Consider the following 23178-nt stretch of genomic DNA (forward strand, 5'->3'; position numbering starts at 1 on the left):
TAAGGTCTTGCTATTTTAATGTTTTCTGTGCTACTTTTTGTTCATGTTCCATGTGTTTCATTGTATATACATCATTGGCTTTCAATTGTTTTTGTTTTGGGTTTTCGTGGTGAAGATTAGTTGACAAAAGCACATTGAACGCATTTAATTCATGTAGTGTTAATTTTTCATAATGGCATGGTATCGGTATCACAATCCAATCGTCTTAATCATGTTAATTTTGTAAAAAAAAAGAGAAGAATTTTCCAAAAAAAAAATGAACTGCTTATTAAAACCTTCATTACATAAAATTTCAATAAAATTCACTGAAAGCTATGCCAAGATAGAATATTTCGTGAACACTCACAGAGATAGTATTTCGCCTGTGAAGGAATAAGTAATCGTGACGTCATACATATAGTTAATACATTCATATTTCTTATATGATTTGCATATCTACAAATACTTGAATCAGAATTGTCCATTAAAATGTTTCTCCTCGTTTAACACTTCTATATACCATGTTGCTGAACCAATTTCGTAACCTTCACTGTAATCTATTCACAAGCGATACACATGCATGGGATCCACGTAGAGGTTTCAAGCAAATTAAGATTTTAAAAAAAATACATAACTGTTATCTCTACTTTAAACAACTCATCATAGATACCAAGTTTAAATTTCCACATAAAAATTCCTGTACCAAGTCAGGAATATGACAGTTGTCCATTTTTGATGTGTATGAGATTTTGATTTTGCAATTTGATTAGAGACTTTCTATTTTGAATATTCCTCGGAGTTCGGAATTCTTGTTATTTTACTTTTTTATATCAAAAACATTGTTATGCAGACGTGGAATCTTATATAAGTCATTGATATACGGGAATATCGAGGCAGATGATAGGAAAACAAATGCTGAAAACGAAATATATGTTAGATATAAACTCGTTAAAGATACCAGTATTAAAATTGTGTACACCAGAAGTGCTTTTCGTCGTGAAAGACTCCCCAGTGACGCTCAAATAAAAAAAAGCAAAATAAAGTATGAAGCTAAATCATAATTCCAAAAGGTTTTGCCAAACACAGCTAAGAAAAGGGGAAGTCAATCAATTAACAATTAGTATTTCAAAAAAAGATAATTTATACTTATGACCATATCAATGATAATTCATGCCAACACAGAAGTGCTGACTACAGGGCTGGTGATACCCTCGGAGATGAAACATCTACAAGCAGTGGCATCGACTCAATGGCTAAAAAAACAACTAAAAAAGGTACCAGGATTAAAATGTGTACGTCAGGTGCGCGTTTCGTCTACAAAACACCAGGTGACACTCAGTTCAAAAAATTGAAGAGTATTGAGGACAGAAAATCCAGAGAGATTTTGTCAAATTAAGATAAGGTTGTCTATTTCTAGTATACAACATCCTTAGTATATCAAAAACGAATAGATAAAAACTATCATATTCCTGGCTTGGTGCAGCGGTTTCGGATGTAGAAAATGGGGATTAAAACCTGGCTTTATAGCAAGCTAAATCTCTTACTTCTTTGACAATCGATTAAAATTCGATTATATTTACGAAAATGTGAGAACAAAACGAACAGATATGACAGGTAAAAGTTTATAAAGAAGGATAAAAGCAGTCAATATTGTGTTATAATCTTATATGCTATTGTTTCTGATACATGAAAGATAATTTCCGTGAGGTTTAAGTTTTCATATTCAACGTCAATGTAAATGAAATAAACTCTTTTTATAAATTCATGCGTTCGACATGCACGATGAAAGGACCGTTATATATTCATATGAAACGTGTTCCTCATACCTCCGGTTCTTGGATTTGAATTTCTTTTAACGTTTTTTATTTGGTATTCAGGTACATTGTAACTTATTTGTATATAGTTCGTTGTTAAACAAATTAAATAATACTTTATAAATTTCATGTGTCCAAAGTATATTTACGTTCATTATCACTTAACTAGTAAATATTAGGGGCCAGCTGAAGGACGCCTCTGGGTGCGGGAGTTTATTGCTGCATTGGAGACCCATTGGTGGCCTTCAATCTGCTGTTGTCTACTCTATGATCGGGTCGTTGTCCGTTTGACACATTCCCCATTTCCATTCACAATTTTATTAAAGATGTATTCACTTTATCTCATATAATTTATTTGGTGTATTTTCTAATATTAAATCGTGAAAACCGTCTTACAAAGTGACGTTACAACCCAATGTAATTAGAATAAATACAACACATGTGTTGACCTCGCCTGTAATTATGAAAATGTGAAAAATTTAAATAAACTCATCATAGATACCAGGATTGAAATTTTATATATGCGCCAGACTCGTGTTCCGTCTACAAAAGACTCATCATTGACGCTCAAATAAAAAATGTTAAAAGGCCAAATAAATAACATCTTCGCTAGCCAAGCGTTACGATCCACTTCCCTCCTGTCTCCTCTCTGGGAGGAGGGAAGTTGATCGTAATCCTTGGCTAGCGAAGATGAATAAATAACGAAGTTGAAGAGCATTGAGGATAACAAAAATTCCAAAAGGTTTTGCCAAATACAGCTTAGATAATCTATTCCGTAGACAATTCACAAAAGGGTGCAGTATTGTTTCCTTTTCATAAAGGCTACGATCTATCTTATTAATCACATTGTTTTCTTTATGTTTCTTAAATTTAGCTCAATATCAATATTTAAATATTAACAAAGATGTCACCGATATGGATTTTTGTTTTTCTTGAATGTTGTACTAATTAAGGTCTGAGGGATAATTTCTTGGTAGCCGATCTTTAATCAATGTATGAAGTCTCATATGTAAACATGAAGACATACGATTGCATATTAAACATTATATTATAGATCTGGGATAATAAAAAGAGATGTTGCTACTTTCACCACAAGTTTGATAAATAAAAAAAATATTAACCCTTACACTTTTGAGAGTTGGAATCGTTTCTATTCATATTCGAGATAATATCTGAGACATTACGATAACTGCATTGCATGTCTTTAATATAATAAACATTTTTTTTTGCAAAATCTCATAAAACGACAGTATTGGACCGTCTTTCAACATTTGCTTTCAGAATTGTGTTGAACAAAATCGTATGGGGTTCAACGGAACCTGTGTCCTGCATACGAATGTTGCTGTTAATGTAAAAGTGCTATGTTGATATAAAAAGAAAGACCATTAATCAGAAAAATACAGATGCTATTTCACAGTTTCGAAAATTAGCTACTGTCCAAGTTTCATAAAAATTCACGAAGGTTTACAAATTTATCGTTTCAAAAAAGTTTAATTCAAGACTGTCTGTAAAATTGTCAAAAACTAAGTCTTTCTATCAGAAGTTTTTTTAAAGGTTTAATTCATACATAATCAGCAAAAATATTTGACAACATAATTGATGAGTTAAAGTAAATTCACAAAATACTGAGCTTCAATGAATACGGAAAGCCTATAATCAAATCAAACAATCAAAAACTCAAACACATCAAACGAATAGACAACCATTGTAGCCATTATAGGTCAAAGTATGGCCTTCAACACGCAGTCTTGGCTCACGCCGAATAACAAGCTATAAGGGCCCCACAAAAGACTATTGTAAAACCATTCAAACAGGAAAACCAACGGTCTAATCTATATAAATAAGGAAATAAGAAACACGTATGAACCACACCAACAAACGACAACCACTGAACATCAGGTTCTGTCCAAATTAAAAAAAAAACCATGAAGGTTTGACAGAGTAATTGCTTACTGAACTGTAAATGTGAACTGTAATTAAACGTCCATTTACGAAAAAATGAAAATAAATATTTTAAAATTTACTCGTTGTGTAACATCTTTGTGTCACACATAAGCTTCTGTCCAAATTTAATAAAAATCCATGTAGGTTTGACAGTGTTTGAAGTCAAAGAAAATCTTAACTTTACCGACAGACTTAAATCTTGAAGCCGCCGACACAGGATCACGATGTCTCCCTTCCGCGAAATTAATTGAGCAGGCACTACAAAAATGACAAGGTATTTTTCCATCCTGAATAAAACACAGGACACTATATTTTTTTTAACTTGAACTTGACCATGCCTGTAAATCAAATGCGTAGTAATCTGCCCCAAACTCTTTTGTGATTGACTGTATAGAAGTATTTAGAAAAAAAATATCATGAAGAGCATCTTAAAAGAACTGAAATATCAAATTTCAAAAACAAATAATTGTGCGATTTTTTTCTCCTACAAGCAGACGACGTTCTGTAAAAAATGTGAATTATAAGCAGACGTATAATTGTAATTGTAGATCATTGTCTGTATTTCTTAGAATTGTGGTTTTTAATTGCTGTTTGGATTCGTATTCCCGCTTTCTTTACGTATGATTAACTTTTATAAATATAGCAGAACTATATATGCATGTTTTCATCCATTTTCTACGTCGTTAATGGAAATGTCTCAGCGACGTGTATTAACCCTATACCTTAATGTCAGAATTAAGTGGATTAGAAAATTGTGCATGAGTTTGCAACTTATTCCATCGAGATGTAATTTAGTAACTCTTGATTTTAATTGATATTTGCGTACACATTTAACTCTACATGATTTGCAAGGAAATTGATTATAGAAGATTACATAGCTACGTATTTAACTTAAAGTTCCTTGTTTCAACTAAATAAAAATACAGTTTCCTGATAACAAAAACTTAAAATTCAGCATTAAAAACTTCTAAATATAACAATAACAATTCTATCGCCAGGTTTTAATTCTGAATTCTTGAGATGATATAAACTTGATGTGTTTTAAAGACCACATGTTGTCGTTATAAATGATGAACGTACTACAAATTTGAAAATATTTTGTTTACGTATGTCCAATTATCTGGTATCTACTTTACCTGATATTGGCAATTTGTCTGACAAATTGAATACATTTAGGAATTTTTAATTCTTAGATTTGAGGATCGTTCAGTACGCTTTGGTTTTTTTTTAGAAAGTTTTGACTTAATATGTTAGGATTTATGAAATAAAGATTTATTTTGAATATGATGGCTTAATGAAAAGTAAAATAACATAATTACCGAACTCCTAGGAATATTCAAGTTGGAAAGTCATTAATACTAAATGGTAAAATCTAAATCACAAACATATCAAACGAATGGAAAAGAACTGTTATATTCAAAAATATTTGTACAGGCATTTTCTTATAAGAATATATGATGTATAAGACCTGATTTTAAAGCTAGCTATACCTTTAACTTGCATGACAGTCGCATAAAGTTCCATTGTATTGATAACAATGTGTGAACAAAACAAACAGACATAATATGACATATAAAAAAGGATTTTTCCTTACGAATAGGTATGGTAAAAGCAAAGTTGAGTAAATCATTTAATGGATCTTTATCATGTTTATGAAATGAATATCATGAGCACTAATTTTGTTCGCCTCAATATTTCAGAAATGTTAAATTATTCGATTTTAACAAAACATGTTTATTTTATTGGTGAATTAAAAAGATAATATAATATAGTCATTTGCGTACTGAAATAGTGTTTGTGATGACATTGTGATGGTATAAGACTGTCTGTCAGTGGCGCTTGTATCAAGTTAGTTGAAATATCAAAAAAATACAATGTTGACGAGTATACTGAAAATCTAATACAAATGTATTCCTTAAGAATCGTGTCAAATAAAGCTAAGGTCGTTGTGGGGAAAAAAAATCTTAGTGTTTCGAAAAACTTAATAAACAATAAATACAAAATTATGTACCAATACTATGTTTAGTCAACACAAGTAATATCATGAACAACCTCGGGGATGAAACGTCCACTGTCAACGGAATCGACCCAGTGGTCGTACAATCTCATCAAAGATATCAGAATTCAAATTTGGTTTGCAAGACGCGCGTTTCGTCATCATAAAACTCGCAAGTCGGTATTCTAAAAGGTAATAATTGTGCACATTTACTGGCCGATTTATATCTGTATTCATAAAAAAAAAAAAATCTGAAAGAGGAAGAGAAAATTAATTTGCAATTAGCTCCAGTTTAACGTTCTAATATATTAATGACGTATATATCATTCAAAAATCCAAAGCAAGTGCTTTCATCCTATATGTCTGTTTCTTTTGTTCACGCGTTGTAATCAGTATAAATTTTTTTTTTATACTATTGTCATACAAGTGAGCGTATTCGTTAGCTATAAAAGAAAGATTAATCCACCAATTGTTCATAAGAAAATGTCTGTACCAATTTAGGAATATTGCAGTTGCTATCCATTCGATTGATTGATTTTGCCGTTTCAGTAGGGATGTATATTAAAGAAATTTATCCTGTTGAACTTACTTTAAATAAAGCTAATACTAACAATGACCACTGCCCTTTCCTCGATCTTGATATCTATATCACTAACGGAAAGCTGAATACTAAAATTTATGATAAAAGAGATGATTTTTCATTTCCTATCGTTAATTATCCATTGTTAGATGGTGACGTTCCCTTGTCACCATCTTACGGTGTTTATATATCTCAACTTGTACGATTCGCTCGTGTATGTAACAATGTTTTAGATTTTAACGAGAGAAATTTATGTATTACTGAAAAATTATTACACCAGAGTTTTCGATATCACAAACTAGTCAAAACATTTACTAAATTTTATCATCGGTATAAGGACATCATTCGTAAATATAGCTCAACATGCAGACTTCTTATACGTTCAGGTATTTCACATCCAATTTTTTATGGAAATATTCTTTATAAAGCACAAAGGTGTCAGTATTCACCTCAAAAACTAACAAAACCTTTGAATAGACTTATTAAGAAGGGATATAGTTACGAGACTGTTGTCAGGTCATTAAAGATTGCATATGTTGGCGTTAATATTGATTCACTTATAGGGTCTTTGCATCGGAACTAAACACATTTATTCAAAAACCAGTTGTTGGCATGACACGGGTTATGTTCTTCTCATATATGTTATGATGGTATGATACTAAACCCCTAACGGGAAGGATTGTGCCTGATGTTCATATGATGAAATCATAATCTTTCAGTCAGTTTAATTGAAGTCTGGAGCTGGCATGTCAGTTAACTGCTAGTAGTCTGTTGTTATTTATGTATTATTGTCATTTTGTTTAAAATTGAAACTGGAAGATATGAAGGTATAGATGTTAATGGAAGGTTTTGTTTTAATTGTAGAAAAAAAAGGATTTGAATATAATTGAAGATAAAAAAAAATAAGTTCTATAACACCGTGTAGAACGCCACATGCGGGGTGTCGGCTATGTTTGACATTGGGTGGCAATTTTGAAGCGACGAAAAAGTAACAAGGTAAGTTCAAGCATCAAAATTTCTTATTTTTAGAACTCTCAGTACCCTATAATGTATTGCACGGAAGGAACCGCAACATAATCTATTTCCTGAAAGCAGAAGCAGTCGTTTTCAGTGCTCAGTTTTCTCAAACACCTCGCCCTAGTTTTCCGTGTTGCAGATTTTGAGGCTTTATATGCAAATTTCGGTATAAAAACTAAATTACACAGCTACCCTCCGTATCATTTATATAGAATTGTATTCCTCTCATTGACTTATACCAAATACCAGTTTCTTAGTTAAAATTAATTGGTTTTAAAACTATTATTCATCAAAATATAAAGTGTCGCTCGGGGTGTCAGATTTTGCGTCGCAAGGGGTAGAGGCTTGTCATAAAAAATACATGTTTGCATGTAAATTAGTCTTCATATGATACATTTTATTTCAAACACATCGACTTTACCATGACAAAACAAGGATTTTTCATTTTGCCTGTTTTGGTCTTATAAAAGATATGCTTTTGATTTTATTCACATCTACTTTACCATGACAAAATAAGGGTTTTTCATTTTGCCTGTTTTTGGTCTTATAAAACATGTGCTTTTGATTTCATTCATAGTAAAAAAAATAGCTCAAGTAATAGTACCTGACTATAGGGCCCCCTTCGGAGTAAAATGCGCAAAGCCGCATTTTACTCCTCAGTTGGGGCCCTATAGCTCAGGTACTATTACTTGGGGGGAGCTTGAGGCTCCCCCCACAAAAAAACAAAATATGGAATATATATCTGCTATATTTTTTTTTTTATTAAAAAGAGGTCACTCAGTATTTTAATACAGACTTGTGACTGTCAAAGGTTACTTTACCCTCTTTTTTTTTATTTTTTATTTTTTTATTTTTTTTTTATTTTTTTATTTTTTTTTATATAAAAAGTAATATATAACATATTTACACACATACATTTATAATTATTAGAGTTATTATAAAATTTTATTATTACATTATATTTATATCCATCTGCAGTTAATATATTTAAATTCTGGCTTATTATCATTAATAATTGCATTTCTAATTTGTAGTACTTCTATACTTTCATTATATGAAGGTTTTACATACATATTTTTATATAAATTATATGTTCCATTAAGTCTATATCTTAAAAATATACTATATTTATATGTATCACTTTTATACATAAGCATACCACCATTTTCTTCTGAATAAATATTAATTCCTACATTTAAATATTTTTCAATTTTTGGAATATCTGTCCACTTAAATTCTTTTAAAGGATCAATATCTAATTTTTTACACAAATATTTTACACATTTTATTAATATACCTGCATTATATTTATATCTTAAACTATAACTATAATTTATACTACATATTTTATTTTCAAATAATTTTTCTTCATTATGTACTCCATATTCTGTTTTAGAATTAAATTCTTCACTATCTACTCTAACTAAATTAGCAAATCCTATAACAATACATTTATAAGCTGTCATTATGTTATCATTAACAATATAATGATCATTAGTTCTACATCTTTTTATAACATTATCATAATGATTATCAGGTTTATCATTTTCTTTATTTATTTTTTCATTATAATTAAGTATAATACGTTTATTTTTTGATAAAATATATCTTTTTCCATTTGATAAAAGATAAGGATTATATCTTATTTTCTTATCATCAATTTTCTTTATATCTTCATTATCTTCTATATTTGATGGAGTATTTATTCCTTTTGAATTATGTAAAGCTTTTTCATAATAACTGTCAATATCTTTTTCTTTAACATAAGCACTTTTCTTTATAATATTTGTCCAATATTTTATATATGCAGCATTTATTTCTTCATTCATATCTTCATTCATTTTTATAGATGAATTATTGTTTTCTTCACTCATATTTATATATTTATTAATATATCTTTGTAGTGTAAAATTTTTTTTTTTTAAAAAAATATTAATAATAATATTGTTTATTTTTCTTATATATATTCTTTTTTATAGAGTAATAAGTCACGTGATTAATTATAATTAATTTTGATTGGTTAATAAAATACTTAATTTTGATTGGCTAATTAAAGGATGCTTTCTATTACGTCCGCGTTATATAAAATTTTTATTTTTATAATACTTTGTGTTTCTTTTAATATTTTTTATAAATATTATAGAAGATTTATAAAGTGCTCTTTATAAACATTTATTTATATATTTTAATTTAAATTATTTATTAATTGCTATTAATATGTAATTATTATTAACTCTATTTCATTTATCGTTCTAAATATTTAATATATATTTAATTTTAATTATTTATTAATTATTATTACTATATAATTATTATTAACTCTATTTAATACTAAGTTCTTAATATTTAATATACTCTTTTTAAAAAAAAAATATAGCAGATATATATTCCATATTTTGTTTTTTTGTGGGGGGAGCCTCAAGCTCCCCCCAAGTAATAGTACCTGAGCTATAGTCAGGTACAAAATAGTACCTGACTATAGGGCCCCCTTCGGAGTAAAATGCGGCAAAGCCGCATTTTACTCCTCAGTTGGGGCCCTATAGCTCAGGTACTATTACTTGGGGGGAGCTTGAGGCTCCCCCCACAAAAAACAAAATATGGAATATATGATCTGCTATATTTTTTTTTTAAAAAGAGTATATTAAATATTAAGAACTTAGTATAAAATAGAGTTAATAATAATTATATAGTAATAATAATTAATAAATAATTAAAATTAAATATATATTAAATATTTAGAACTATAAATGAAATAGAGTTAATAATAATTACATATTAATAGCAATTAATAAATAATTTAAATTAAAATATATAAATAAATGTTTATAAAGAGCACTTTATAAATCTTCTATAATATTTATAAAAAATATTAAAAGAAACACAAAGTATTATAAAAATAAAAATTTTATATAACGCGGACGTAATAGAAAGCATCCTTTAATTAGCCAATCAAAATTAATTATAATTAATTTATTACTCTATAAAAAAGAATATATATAAGAAAAATAAACAATATTATTATTAATATTTTAAAAAAAAAAAAAAAAAAAATTTTACACTACAAAGATATATTAATAAATATATAAATATGAGTGAAGAAAACAATAATTCATCTATAAAAATGAATGAAGATATGAATGAAGAAATAAATGCTGCACATATAAAATATTGGTCAAATATTATAAAGAAAAGTGCTTATGTTAAAGAAAAAGATATTGACAGTTATTATGAAAAAGCTTTACATAATTCAAAAGGAATAAATACTCCATCAAATATAGAAGATAATGAAGATATAAAGAAAATTGATGATAAGAAAATAAGATATAATCCTTATCTTTTATCAAATGGAAAAAGATATATTTTATCAAAAAATAAACGTATTATACTTAATTATAATGAAAAAATAAATAAAGAAAATGATAAACCTGATAATCATTATGATAATGTTATAAAAAGATGTAGAACTAATGATCATTATATTGTTAATGATAACATAATGACAGCTTATAAATGTATTGTTATAGGATTTGCTAATTTAGTTAGAGTAGATAGTGAAGAATTTAATTTTAAAACAGAATATGGAGTACATAATGAAGAAAAATTATTTGAAAATAAAATATGTAGTATAAATTATAGTTATAGTTTAAGATATAAATATAATGCAGGTATATTAATAAAATGTGTAAAATATTTGTGTAAAAAATTAGATATTGATCCTTTAAAAGAATTTAAGTGGACAGATATTCCAAAAATTGAAAAATATTTAAATGTAGGAATTAATATTTATTCAGAAGAAAATGGTGGTATGCTTATGTATAAAAGTGATGCATATAAATATAGTATATTTTTAAGATATAGACTTAATGGAACATATAATTTATATAAAAATATGTATGTAAAACCTTCATATAATGAAAGTATAGAAGTACTACAAATTAGAAATGCAATTATTAATGATAATAAGCCAGAATTTAAATATATTAACTGCAGATGGATATAAATATAATGTAATAATAAAATTTTATAATAACTCTAATAATTATAAATGTATGTATGTAAATATGTTATATATTACTTTTTATATAAAAAAAAATAAAAAAATAAAAAAAAATAAAAAAATAAAAAAAAATAAAAAAATAAAAAATAAAAAAAAAGAGGGTAAAGTAACCTTTGACAGTCACAAGTCTGTATTAAAATACTGAGTGACCTCTTTTTAATAAAAAAAAATATAGCAGATCATATATTCCATATTTTGTTTTTTGTGGGGGGAGCCTCAAGCTCCCCCCCAAGTAATAGTACCTGAGCTATAGGGCCCCAACTGAGGAGTAAAATGCGGCTTTGCCGCATTTTACTCCGAAGGGGGCCCTATAGTCAGGTACTATTACTTTAGCTCAAGATATTTAGTTTTCAAGCTGGTAAACAATTTCTTTTCCTTTTCAGACACTATCATGGTACAAAAAGTCAAGGCTATGGCTCAATAAACCAAAACATGGTGGAAAATTACAAAATAGTCCTCAATATAAGATATGCCCGAAGCCTCCACCAGCCAAAATGCATCATAGTTCATCACCAGGTTCATCTAAAAAGCACTCGTGCACGCCGCAAAAATCCATCACTCCTAAAAGTATTAGAACACTCTCTCCAATGAAACACTCACCGGCATCTTTTTCAGCGAATGACAACACAACTTCAAGTAATCCTGAAGACGATGATACTACAATTGTCAATGAGAAAACAACGACTTGTACACAATATACAACGGAACAGGTTTACAAGAAAATATGATTCAAGACAGTTATTTCGTTCGTAATCGCCTAGCTAGAACTACCGTACCTCAAGTTTGTTATTTGTCATCATAATAGTGTAGGTGTGTTTGAATTAAAAAGTATCAGATAGAAATCGGTTTATACGAAAATGTATTCTTTTTTATGACAAGCCTCTACCCCTTGCGACGCAAAATCTGACACCCCGAGCGACACTTTATATTTTGATGAATAACAGTTTTAAAACCAATTAATTTTAACTAAGAAACTGGTATTTGGTATAAGTCAATGAGAGGAATACAATTCCATATAAATGATACGGAGGGTAGCTGTGTAAAGTAGTTTTTATACCGAAATTTGCATATAAAGCCTCAAAATCTGCAACACGGAAAACTAGGGCGAGGTGTTTGAGAAAACTGAGCACTGAAAACGACTGCTTCTGCTTTCAGGAAATACATTATGTTGCGGTTCCTTCCGTGCAATACATTATAGGGTACTGAGAGTTCTAAAAATAAGAAATTTTGATGCTTGAACTTACCTTGTTACTTTTTCGTCGCTTCAAAATTGCCACCCCATGTCAAACATAGCCGACACCCCGCATGTGGCGTTCTACACGGTGTATAAGATTGCCCAGAACATGCAGATTTGCGAACGATATATTTTTAACAGTATATGTAATATAAATGAAGTTTTAGTAATCTGAGTAATGAGGAAAAGTTTCATGGTGACAGTTTGCCATTTTACAGCCAAAATCTACAAAGAAGTACTTTTTAAAGTGCATCTTATACTCGTTATAATTGTATATAATGTTTTTGTATAATTGTTTTTTTCTTCATTTATTGTGTTTTTATGCTAAGATATATTGATATATGTTATATATGTAATATAAATAAACTCATCACAGACACCAGCACCAAATTCTGTATCCAAGCCAGACGCACGTTTCGTCTACAAAAGACTCATCAATGACGCTCACATCAAAAAGTTAAAAAGGCCAAATAAAGTACGAAGTTGAAGAGCATTGAGGACCAAAGTTCCTAAAAGTTTTGCCAAATATAACTAAGGTGATCTATTCCTGAGGTAGAAAAGCCTTAGTATTTCAAAAATTCAAAAGTTTTGTAAACAGTTAGTTTGTAAATATAAACATATCAATAATAATTCATGTCAGCACAGAAGTCCTGACTACTGGGCTGGTGATACCCTCGGGGAATTAAAACTCCACCAGCAGTGAAATCGACCCAGTGGTTGTAAATAAGCTCGTCACAAACACCAGGACCAGATTTTTTATCCACGCTATAAATTTATTCCAATGTGTGTTTTGCAGTCTCTCATAACTCTTTTTAGAGTGGCTCTTTTATAAATTGATCTGAAAATTTTATATTGTGTTTTAAATCAAATGTTTTAAAGAAGTGACTCTAATGAATTATTATTTGTTGTTGTTGTTGTATAATTATTAAAACATTTTCAATGAATACCATCTCTGCTTGTGTTAATATTCAAAACAGTTAAAATGAGAAATTCTTTATTAAGCTTTTTATTAGCAGTTTACTTAAAATTCTGACATGAAAGATGTTTTTTTGAAGGTAAAATAAGGTTCTTCCATTTGCTACTGTTTTTGGATTGTGTTTCGATACTGAGTAGAATAGTTGTTTTTGCATTCGTAGACGTATTTTATTTTCTAACCAACAAAGATAACGAAAAAATCAGTTTATAAAGCAGGGGCGGATCAGCCATTTTAAAAAGGGGGGTTCCTAACCCAGGACAATTACATGTCCCCATTCAAATGCATTGATCGTACAAAAAAAGGGGGGGTTCCAACCCCCGGAACCCCCCCCCCCCCCCCTTTCTGGATCCGCGCCTGTAAAGGTAGTAAGATAAAAGTGTAATAAGGCTAGTCACCACTCTATTTAGTATTAGAATAATAAGAAAAAGTTCTGATTAAAACGTCTCCAATGTCCTTGCTGCAAGACTCTTGACACATGATCAGTATCTTAATCATTGTACTTTTCCTCGCCTGTACCTAATTAAACATTTTTATATTGCAACTAATAAATTATTGATGTTCTTCCAGACTAAAGTACCAATCAATACACATCCAACTGATTTAATGTAAAGACGTCATCAACAGTCTGAACAAATCATGACCTAGTGAAATACAAAAACATAAGTAAACACCGTATCGACGGCATGTCATTGTATCATGCTTTGAAAATGTGCTTTTGAAATTTTACCCATCCCTAATATAATACTGAACTTACTGAAATACGTCATTGCCAGACTGTATGTAAATATAAATAAACTTGCATGTATTTGATTTCTATTTTAATCCAAATATTGCGAATAATTTATCATTAAAAATGTTCATTAAAACCAATTAATTGAGTAAACATATTGATTAATCAATATTTTGTCATTTTAAAGCATACTGTAATCCGAAGGTGAAAAATTTTACCAGCAATTAATAAAAAAGAACAGTTTACTAAGCACCGTTTGTTAATCTTATATTGGCATTGTGAAATATGTTCAATATCATTTCAGCTGCTAAATTCATGTTATAAAATTTAATTTTGAACTAGAAGGAGTGACAGTCACGTTGATTTTTTTTTAAATTTGAAACATAAGATTATCAAAATTCATTAGACATAATCATGATAATATTTGTGTTGACATTTTGTTGGTTTTTGTTGTATTGTTTAGAACAATTAAGTTTTGCTGCTTCCAATATATCTTGATCTTTAAAATTAAGCGTTAAATAATTTCTGTTCAATCAATGTCAGTGGATGATAGTATAGACACAAACATATCGTCTTTGAACACAGCGAACGCGAGCTAGTTTCAACGATCTATTTAAAGAAAGACCACATCTCGTATTTGTATAATAACTTTTTCAAGTAAATATTTTCTGGGGTTTAATAACATTGTGTGTGTATCTCGTCAACTAATTTTTTCGAACTCATAAATATTGCTTAAGTATTGTCAATTTGAAATAGAATTAATCTACTCGACATTTTAAGGATATCATTTTTTTACTAATACCGTATACACTTCAAAAGTAACATTCCTATTTGGTATTTTACATTTTTTCCAACAAAAAAAATTTTTTAACGGTCAAGAAATGTTTTGAATTCAAATCCTGTTTAACTAGTGATTCATGCGTAGAGATAATGAATACAGAACCGAATATTGAGAGAATTATATTGCAAAGAAAACAAATGCAAACTACTGTAAACTACTGTAAACCAAATTATTTTCTCGGATACTTTATTTCGCGTTTCACCCTTTCTTGACCACTTCGCGGCTATAAAATCTCGCGATTTTCTGATTACTTGATGAAGTTTAATAAGGAAAGAACTAAGTTGTACATATTCGCGACGATTTATATTCGCGTTATTTTTCTACTCGCGAAAGTCGCTAAAATAAGTTGGTTTACAGTATACGAAAGTATACTATGTCTTCTGTGCAAATGGTAACTGAGATACATTGATTCTTCTTTAGTTGTCTATTTTGTGGTTTGTGAACAATTGTTTGTGTATTTGGTCTTTTTCTTATTTAGCAATGGAATTGTCAGTTTATTTTCGACTAATTAGTTTGAATGTTTACCTTTGGTATTATCGTCAGTCTCTCTTCAATCTAATTAGAATATAAATCTCTGATTATGTAGTATAACGAAATCAGAGATCTATATTTTGATTAGATTGACGCCTCTTTTTCAATTGATTAGTAAAAATAAGAAGATTTGGTTTGCTCTTTACAAGAGACCGAATGAAATAGAAATTAACCACTATAGGTCATGTATGGCCTTCAACAATGAGCTAAGCCCATACCACAAAGTGAGCTTTTAAAGGCCACGAAATGACAAATGAAAAACGATTCAGACGAGAAAATTAATGGCCTTATGTAATGAGTGTATAAAAAATAACGGAAAACAAATATGTAACACAGCAACAAACGACAACCACTGAATTAAAGGCTCCTGACTTGGAAAAGGCAAATACATACAGACTATGATGTGGCGAGGTTGAACATGTTAGCCGGATCCCAACCCTACCCTAACCTGGGACAGTGGTTTAACAGTACAACATACAGGAACGAACTATCAAAATCAGTTGCTGTAAAGAGTCTTGTATAGCGAAGTTTCAAATCGTCAAAAGAAAAAGAAGTATAATGGTAATATTGTTAGTGGAGAAATAGCAGTTAAAGGAGATTATAAAAATAATCTTGAACGGTTGAAATGTTCTTTGGAATAACGTTGAAATGGTAATTTTATAGCGAACGTCGTAAAACGCTCACTACAATCAACATTGTGTGCAGGGTCAGAGAAAATTATCTTCCATCGTTTGAAAAACATATGCAGGAAAAGAAAAAACGAAAAAAAAAAACGCAGATTACTCCATTTGCAGATATTATAAGCAAAATACAGAGAAAAATAGCAATTAAACCTCAATTGCTCGTCTTTTAATTAAACTAAGGATAAATCTTAATATTATTTGAAATTCACAAACGCGGACCTCAACGTAAGCACCCCATTCGTTATTTTAACAAATTTGTTTCGTAACTGAATTTCAAAACGCAGACCTCCGAGGCGATATCTGATGAGCAGCGTTATCCAAACTCATCTACTCCGAACGGTTACATAAGAAATTAAGGTATTTTCCGATGTTAAAATTTTCTAGAACGATTCAGACAAATAAAAACAACAAAACAAACAAGAAATGAAGGAATCGCATGAACTCCTAACGAAGCAATCCACCGTATAAAGTAAAAATACATTTGTAACAAAATTTCCAAGGAAAATTCAAATCGAAAAGTTCTTAATCAAATGACAAAATCAAAACCTCAAACTCAACATGGAAAACGACTGACTTGGTACAATTGAAGAAAATTATAGTTATCACTGGCTATACCTATCACTTGTATGACAGTCGCATAAAATTCCATAATATTGACAACAATGAGTGAACAAAAAAAATCCACACATAATCGGTAAAAATAGCGTAACATGCCAATTACCCAAGGTAAACAAACCCAGCAAGATTGAAGATGTGACAGAGTTAATGCGGAGAAATTGGGAGTTGACAATTTGAAAGGTAAAATTAAGCTTAGTTTAAAGTGCCGGCGTCCATCTGTTTCAATATCGAGAAAAAAAATCAATATATAAAGCAAACTTTTTATTTTCGGTAGTATCCTTTATATCAGGTTCACTAGGATCTATGAGACGCAAGAGTTCACTGAAATGTGGATCAGTTAACTTATTGAATGACATCATCAATTATATATCTGAAAGGCGAAAGAAAAGTGTTTAAGAAAAGCTACTAATATTTGCAATCATACGGTTGCGTATGAATACATTCCGCACAGCCAAACTGATGCACTCTTTAGCATGAGTTTAAGTGCCGGTCATAAGTGTCCGAATAACCAAATTCATGTAACTCAATCAGTTTTGGAGTTTTATCTTTAAAAAATCTTCTTTCAAGTTAGTTACAGCTTTGAAAAACTTTGTCAGATAAAAAAATATTTTAATCTGCTTACCAAGTCCCTGTGACATGAACTAGAAACATAAAAATGATGATGACAGTTTTTATTGACAGCCCTCGCACACTCGACAAAAACATTAAAGTCTACTTTAAATAGGACATTTAATAAAAAAAACCTAAATAAAATAGTTTAACGGATATTTAAGAAATTTGAATTGAGGCTAAAAACAAACCGAATAAAAAAAAAACACACACTATTGAATTACCGTTTTAAAACTGTTCATTTAGATATGACATGAAGTTATATAAATGAAGTACCAACATGCTAAAGGTAGAAGGCTTTTGCTAACCGTATAAGTCGGAAAGCAATAAGGTCCTTTCCGTTTCGTTTCTTATCTTTTTAATCTTCATCAATATCCGGTACTTGTTTTTCACGTGTGGAAAGTTTGTTTACTTGCTTCGAAAATACTGAATACTGTCTCGTCAAAGGTAATATCTATTCATTCCTTTAACGGGATGCTATGTTATGTTTTTGATCCGTGCAATACAATTTTGGTTCCAAAGAAACATGTACAATTGTACAATTTACCATACACTCTGACAACATACAACATAAAATTTACAAGCCACAAGGCCAAGGGGGTTCAGTAAACAGTTGGTACAGACAAATCTGTCCTGTGCTCCTGGAAAAGTTGAAAGGCAACCATTGCATGGCATAATCGTTCAAATGGTATATGCTAGGTATATACAGTATAGTAGCACATGCTTGAAAGTCGTCATATAAATATATCTATAGCCAGTATAGGTCCAACTCTGAATAAAGAGAGATAACTCTGATTGTTCTAATTAAACACTTCTTTTTTTATCAAGTACATTTACATTGTAGATAATCATTATAGTTCAGTAGATTTATCAGACTATTTGCTGCTTTTCTTTCTGCAAAATTTCGTGTTTGGAAGTTAAACAAGTTCATAATAATATTATATCTGTATATACTAAAGTCATAGCAAAAATTATAATTTGTTCAACATGTTCAATTTTTTAAGAAAAACAACTATTTATTACATTTTCCCATAATTTTCTTGTGCCAAAATTTGAAATCCCTTAATCATATTTCATTTAACTCCTCTTGATTTTGCTGGGACAGTGGCATGGGAGTTTGGTGGCGTGCACATGTACAATGTAAGAGCACAACATGAGAACAAACAATGAAAAAAAACTGTTGAAAAAAGGCTTAACTGAATCAGATTGACACAAACATAACAAAGCACACTTAAAAAAGTAATAAAATAATAAGATACAAAGTACAGATATGAGTGTACTCACTGCTTGTTTACTAATGGTTTAAAACAAGATAAATTGTCTTTGTCTGAAATATGCATGTATTGATGAAATACTTGCAACTGAACAGAACATTATACATGTTATATGCAAACAACAATCTATCAAAATCGGAGTACAATGGAATAATTACAAGGTTATTTCAGACATTTTTCATAATTTTGAAGTCAACAATATGTCAACTGAAAATTGATGATTGCAAGTATTTACTATCAATCAAAAAAAAATTCAATATTACATGTACATGGAAATATTAACATATTTGAATATATATTTTATAGAATGGAAAAAGACAGAAAGAAGAAAAAAAGTAGAAAAATACCAACTGAAAGTGAAAATTATGAAGAAAATCATGTAGATGAAAAAGTTCTAAATACAGAAGAAAGGTCAAAGAAAAAACATAAGATTAAGGAACAAGAAGTTGATATAAGTGATGACCATGAAAACAGTTTATCTAAAAAGTCAAAAAAGAAAAAGAAAAGAAAACATTTTGATTTAGAAAATACTGAAAGCAGTGATGAACCAAAACACAAAAAGGTCAAGGAAAATACAAGTGATGATGGAAAGAAGTCAAAGAAAGAAAGTAAACTTGAGGTAGTACACTCAGATTATTCTGATTCAACAAACTGTAAAAAGCATAAGAAAAAGAAACATAAAGAACACACACAAGAAGACAATCATTTGGCTTCAGGAAACTCGGATGATGAAAAAGTGGCAAAAAAGAAGAAAAAGGACAAAAAGAAGAAAAATAAAGATAAACCATTTGAATGTAATCATGAAGAGACAGAAATTACTGATGATGTATCAAATGATAAGAAATCCAAGAAAAAAAAGAAAAAGAAAATTGAAATTGAAGAAAACAAATATGACAAAAAAATGAAAGAAGAAAGTAATAATTGTCAAGACAGTGAGGAAGTCACAAGGAAATCTAAGAAAAAGAAGAAAAAGAATAAAGATAATTCCAATTCTGATTCAGATTCAGATAGCAACCAAAACAGTATCAAAGCTGATTTAAATAAGAAAGCCAAGAAAAAATTAAAACATAAAGACAATGAACTATCAGATTATATTAGGCAAAAGGATGAAAACAGTAGAAAGAATGATACCAAAGTAGAGACACATCAGACAGGAGTCACAGGACAGTGGGGAACTGCATTCAATGAAAACAAAGACAAACAAAGCAAATTTCTTCGACTGTTAGGAGGTTTTAAAAAGGGTGGAGAGGAACAGGATACAAAAACACAAAAATTTACATCAAAATTTGCTAATCATGCTATGGACAAATCTTCTGAGGAAAATTATCAGAAAAAATTAGAACATCAGTATGAAAAGGCTATAACCTCAAACTTCCAGAGAGGTATAGGACTGGGATTTCAACCTCCGCCAGAGGCTGGCAAAAAGTTTTATATTGACAAAGGAAGCTCAAAATCAATAAAATTTGATAACTAGTATACTATATATCATCATTCAAAATTTTAGATTACCTCTCTGAAAGGATTACTGTTCTGATAGCAATTGTAACAGCTTGGTTTGTTTCACTCGGTGTTTAGTTCTATGTTGAGCTTGGTTTGTTTCACTCGGTGTTTAGTTCTATGTTGAGCTTGGTTTGTTTCACTCGGTGTTTAGTTCTATGTTGAGCTTGGTTTGTTTCACTCGGTGTTTAGTTCTATGTTGAGCTTGGTTTGTTTCACTCGGCGTTTAGTTCTATGTTGAGCTTGGTTTGTTTCACTCGGCGTTTAGTTCTATGTTGAGCTTGGTTTGTTTCACCCGGCGTTTAGTTCTATGTTGAGCTTGGTTTGTTTCACCCGGCGTTTAGTTCTATGTTGAGCTTGGTTTGTTTCACCCGGCGTTTAGTTCTATGTTGAGCTTGGTTTGTTTCACTCGGCGTTTAGTTCTATGTTGAGCTTGGTTTGTTTCACTCGGCGTTTAGTTCTATGTTGAGCTTGGTTTGTTTCACTCGGCGTTTAGTTCTATGTTGAGCTTGGTTTGTTTCACTCGGCGTTTAGTTCTATGTTGAGCTTGGTTTGTTTCACTCGGCGTTTAGTTCTATGTTGAGCTTGGTTTGTTTCACTCAGTGTTTAGTTCTATGTTGAGCTTGGTTTGTTTCACTCAGTGTTTAGTTCTATGTTGAGCTTGGTTTGTTTCACTCAGTGTTTAGTTCTATGTTGAGCTTGGTTTGTTTCACTCAGCGTTTAGTTCTATGTTGAGCTTGGTTTGTTTCACTCAGCGTTTAGTTCTATGTTGAGCTTGGTTTGTTTCACCCAGCGTTTAGTTCTATGTTGAGCTTGGTTTGTTTCACCCAGCGTTTAGTTCTATGTTGAGCTTGGTTTGTTTCACTCAGCGTTTAGTTCTATGTTGAGTTTGGTTTGTTTCACTCAGTGTTTAGTTCTATGATGAGTTTTGTTGACCATTGTTTGTTCTTCCTTTAAACTTGATTTTAATTTTTTGTCATGTTCTTGTTAGTTGTCTTTGGTATTTATGTTTCATCCCTCTTTTGTGACTTTCAGTCATGGGTGATACTTTTAACAGCCATGTTTATTTACTTGAAGATGTAAGTAATATTAACTTATACTTATATAAGTAAATTTGTCTGATTTTGATTTTATTTTCAAGGTTTGAATAGTCAAGGCTCCCCTTGATCTTCTCCAAAACTTACAGTAACTATAAATACAAGTATTTTTGTTTACAGCCCCTCAAATTCTCTAGTTTTGGGAGGTCAAAACAAGCTTAATTAAATTTAAACTGGTTTGCTAATAATTTTTCACTTAGAGTTCAACTTTTTATCTCAAAATCAGACAGAGAATCTAATGCTCACAGATGTTAAGTAACTGTGCAAGGCCTTAAAAACCTGTCTCTGGAGGTTTGTAAATTAGCAGTATTTTGAAGAATACAGCAAGGTTCTTTTCATTGTCCATAAAATTATACTTTTTATGAATAGTAAAGAAACTGTAGTTATTAATGACGGACAATAGACCACTCTTTATGGCAAAGTACATGTTGTCAAGAGAAATTAAGAAAAGAAGAGAAAAGGACGTTTTTACCCATAAAAAAAACAACAACAAAAACTGAATGATTAAAGGATGCAACCATACCTCCAAAATATTTTTTCTGTACTCGTAAATATATAAAAAAAAAAAAAAAACACTGGTATAAGTGTTACCTCTAACTAACTGTCTGTCCTCCCATTCCATTCATTTATAATCATTTCTCTCGTACCAGTGTGCCAAATAATACCACAGAGTTCCCATTGAAACACTAAGGAAAAGAGGGATTTTGCATTTTCAAGTCCTAAACTACATAGCCAATTTTGACCAAACATGACAGAGATGATAAAAGGATGATCCACGTTTCTTGCAATATGCCTAGAACCTGTTCACAGTGCTTATACATGAAGCCATGTCTTATGTGTCGGCAGGCACCTTTTTCGAAAATATCTTCCTCCCTGTCATACAAAATTGAAAAATGCTAAGTGATTTTCAACTGGTGGACAAAGAAGTAGGTCCAGTAAGACCCCTTTTTGGCCCCAAAATATAGCAGTTTTACAAAATTGTTAAAATATAAACTTTTAGTTATTTATTGGATAGAAGAATGGTTCTGCTACATAAATATAGGCTGTTTTTGACAATACTATGCACATATATTGGGTACTAGCACCATTAAGTCATGCTAAATTACGGAAATCTTCACAATTCCAGCATTTTAGTTAAATTTTAGACGGTTTCCGTGTAAAACGAAAGTGGCCGCATTCGTGTTCATCCAAAATATTGAAATGGAAGTTGTATTTGATGATAATACATAACATATATAAAGATTGAGGATGAACACGGATGCGGCCACTTTCGTTTTTGACAAAAACAATCTGAAAAGTGACATTTTTTCGCATATTTGGTAGATTTTTCATATTTGAGCTTGAATCGGATCGTTTTTAATGACCAAATAAGTTAAAATCTTTCACATAAATCAATTGAATCATATGAAATAGACACTTAAGTGTTTAAAAAGTGGTCAAAATCTTTCGTCAGATGAAACTGAAATTTGAGGCCAAAATCGGTCCTTACCGGACCTACTCCTTTGATCTGTAATAGATGGATTTAATAGGCTATTATTTTAGCTTTCTTTTGATCTAGTAGCTCTTCACGTATTTTGTTACATATACATCTTTGACCTTTTTATATTTGGCTCTGATTATTCCTGATGATGGTAAATCAACACGCTATTAATGTTTTTTTTTATTATTTTTGTGGAACTACTGATGAGTCCTGTGATTTTC

General features: G+C 30.3%; 1 protein-coding gene across 2 annotated transcripts; it reads left to right on the forward strand.

Annotated features, from left to right (window-relative positions):
- Positions 1 to 17945: 17945 nt before the first annotated feature.
- LOC139521071 (protein FAM133-like) lies at positions 17946 to 20361 on the forward strand. 2 transcript variants are annotated; one of them, XM_071314326.1, is made up of 2 exons: positions 17946 to 18056; positions 19190 to 20361. In XM_071314326.1, the coding sequence occupies exon 2, from the start codon at positions 19191 to 19193 to the stop codon at positions 20355 to 20357; it is 1167 nt and encodes a 388-aa protein (XP_071170427.1). In that variant the 5' UTR covers positions 17946 to 18056; position 19190; the 3' UTR covers positions 20358 to 20361. The 2 variants fall into 2 exon arrangements, with proteins under 2 accessions (XP_071170427.1, XP_071170426.1); XM_071314325.1 differs by lacking the exon at positions 17946 to 18056 and adding an exon at positions 18209 to 18308.
- The last annotated feature ends 2817 nt before the right edge of the window (positions 20362 to 23178 follow it).

This window comes from Mytilus edulis, chromosome 4 (genome assembly GCF_963676685.1).
Source record: "Mytilus edulis chromosome 4, xbMytEdul2.2, whole genome shotgun sequence".
Classification (NCBI taxonomy): Eukaryota; Metazoa; Mollusca; class Bivalvia; order Mytilida; family Mytilidae; genus Mytilus; species Mytilus edulis.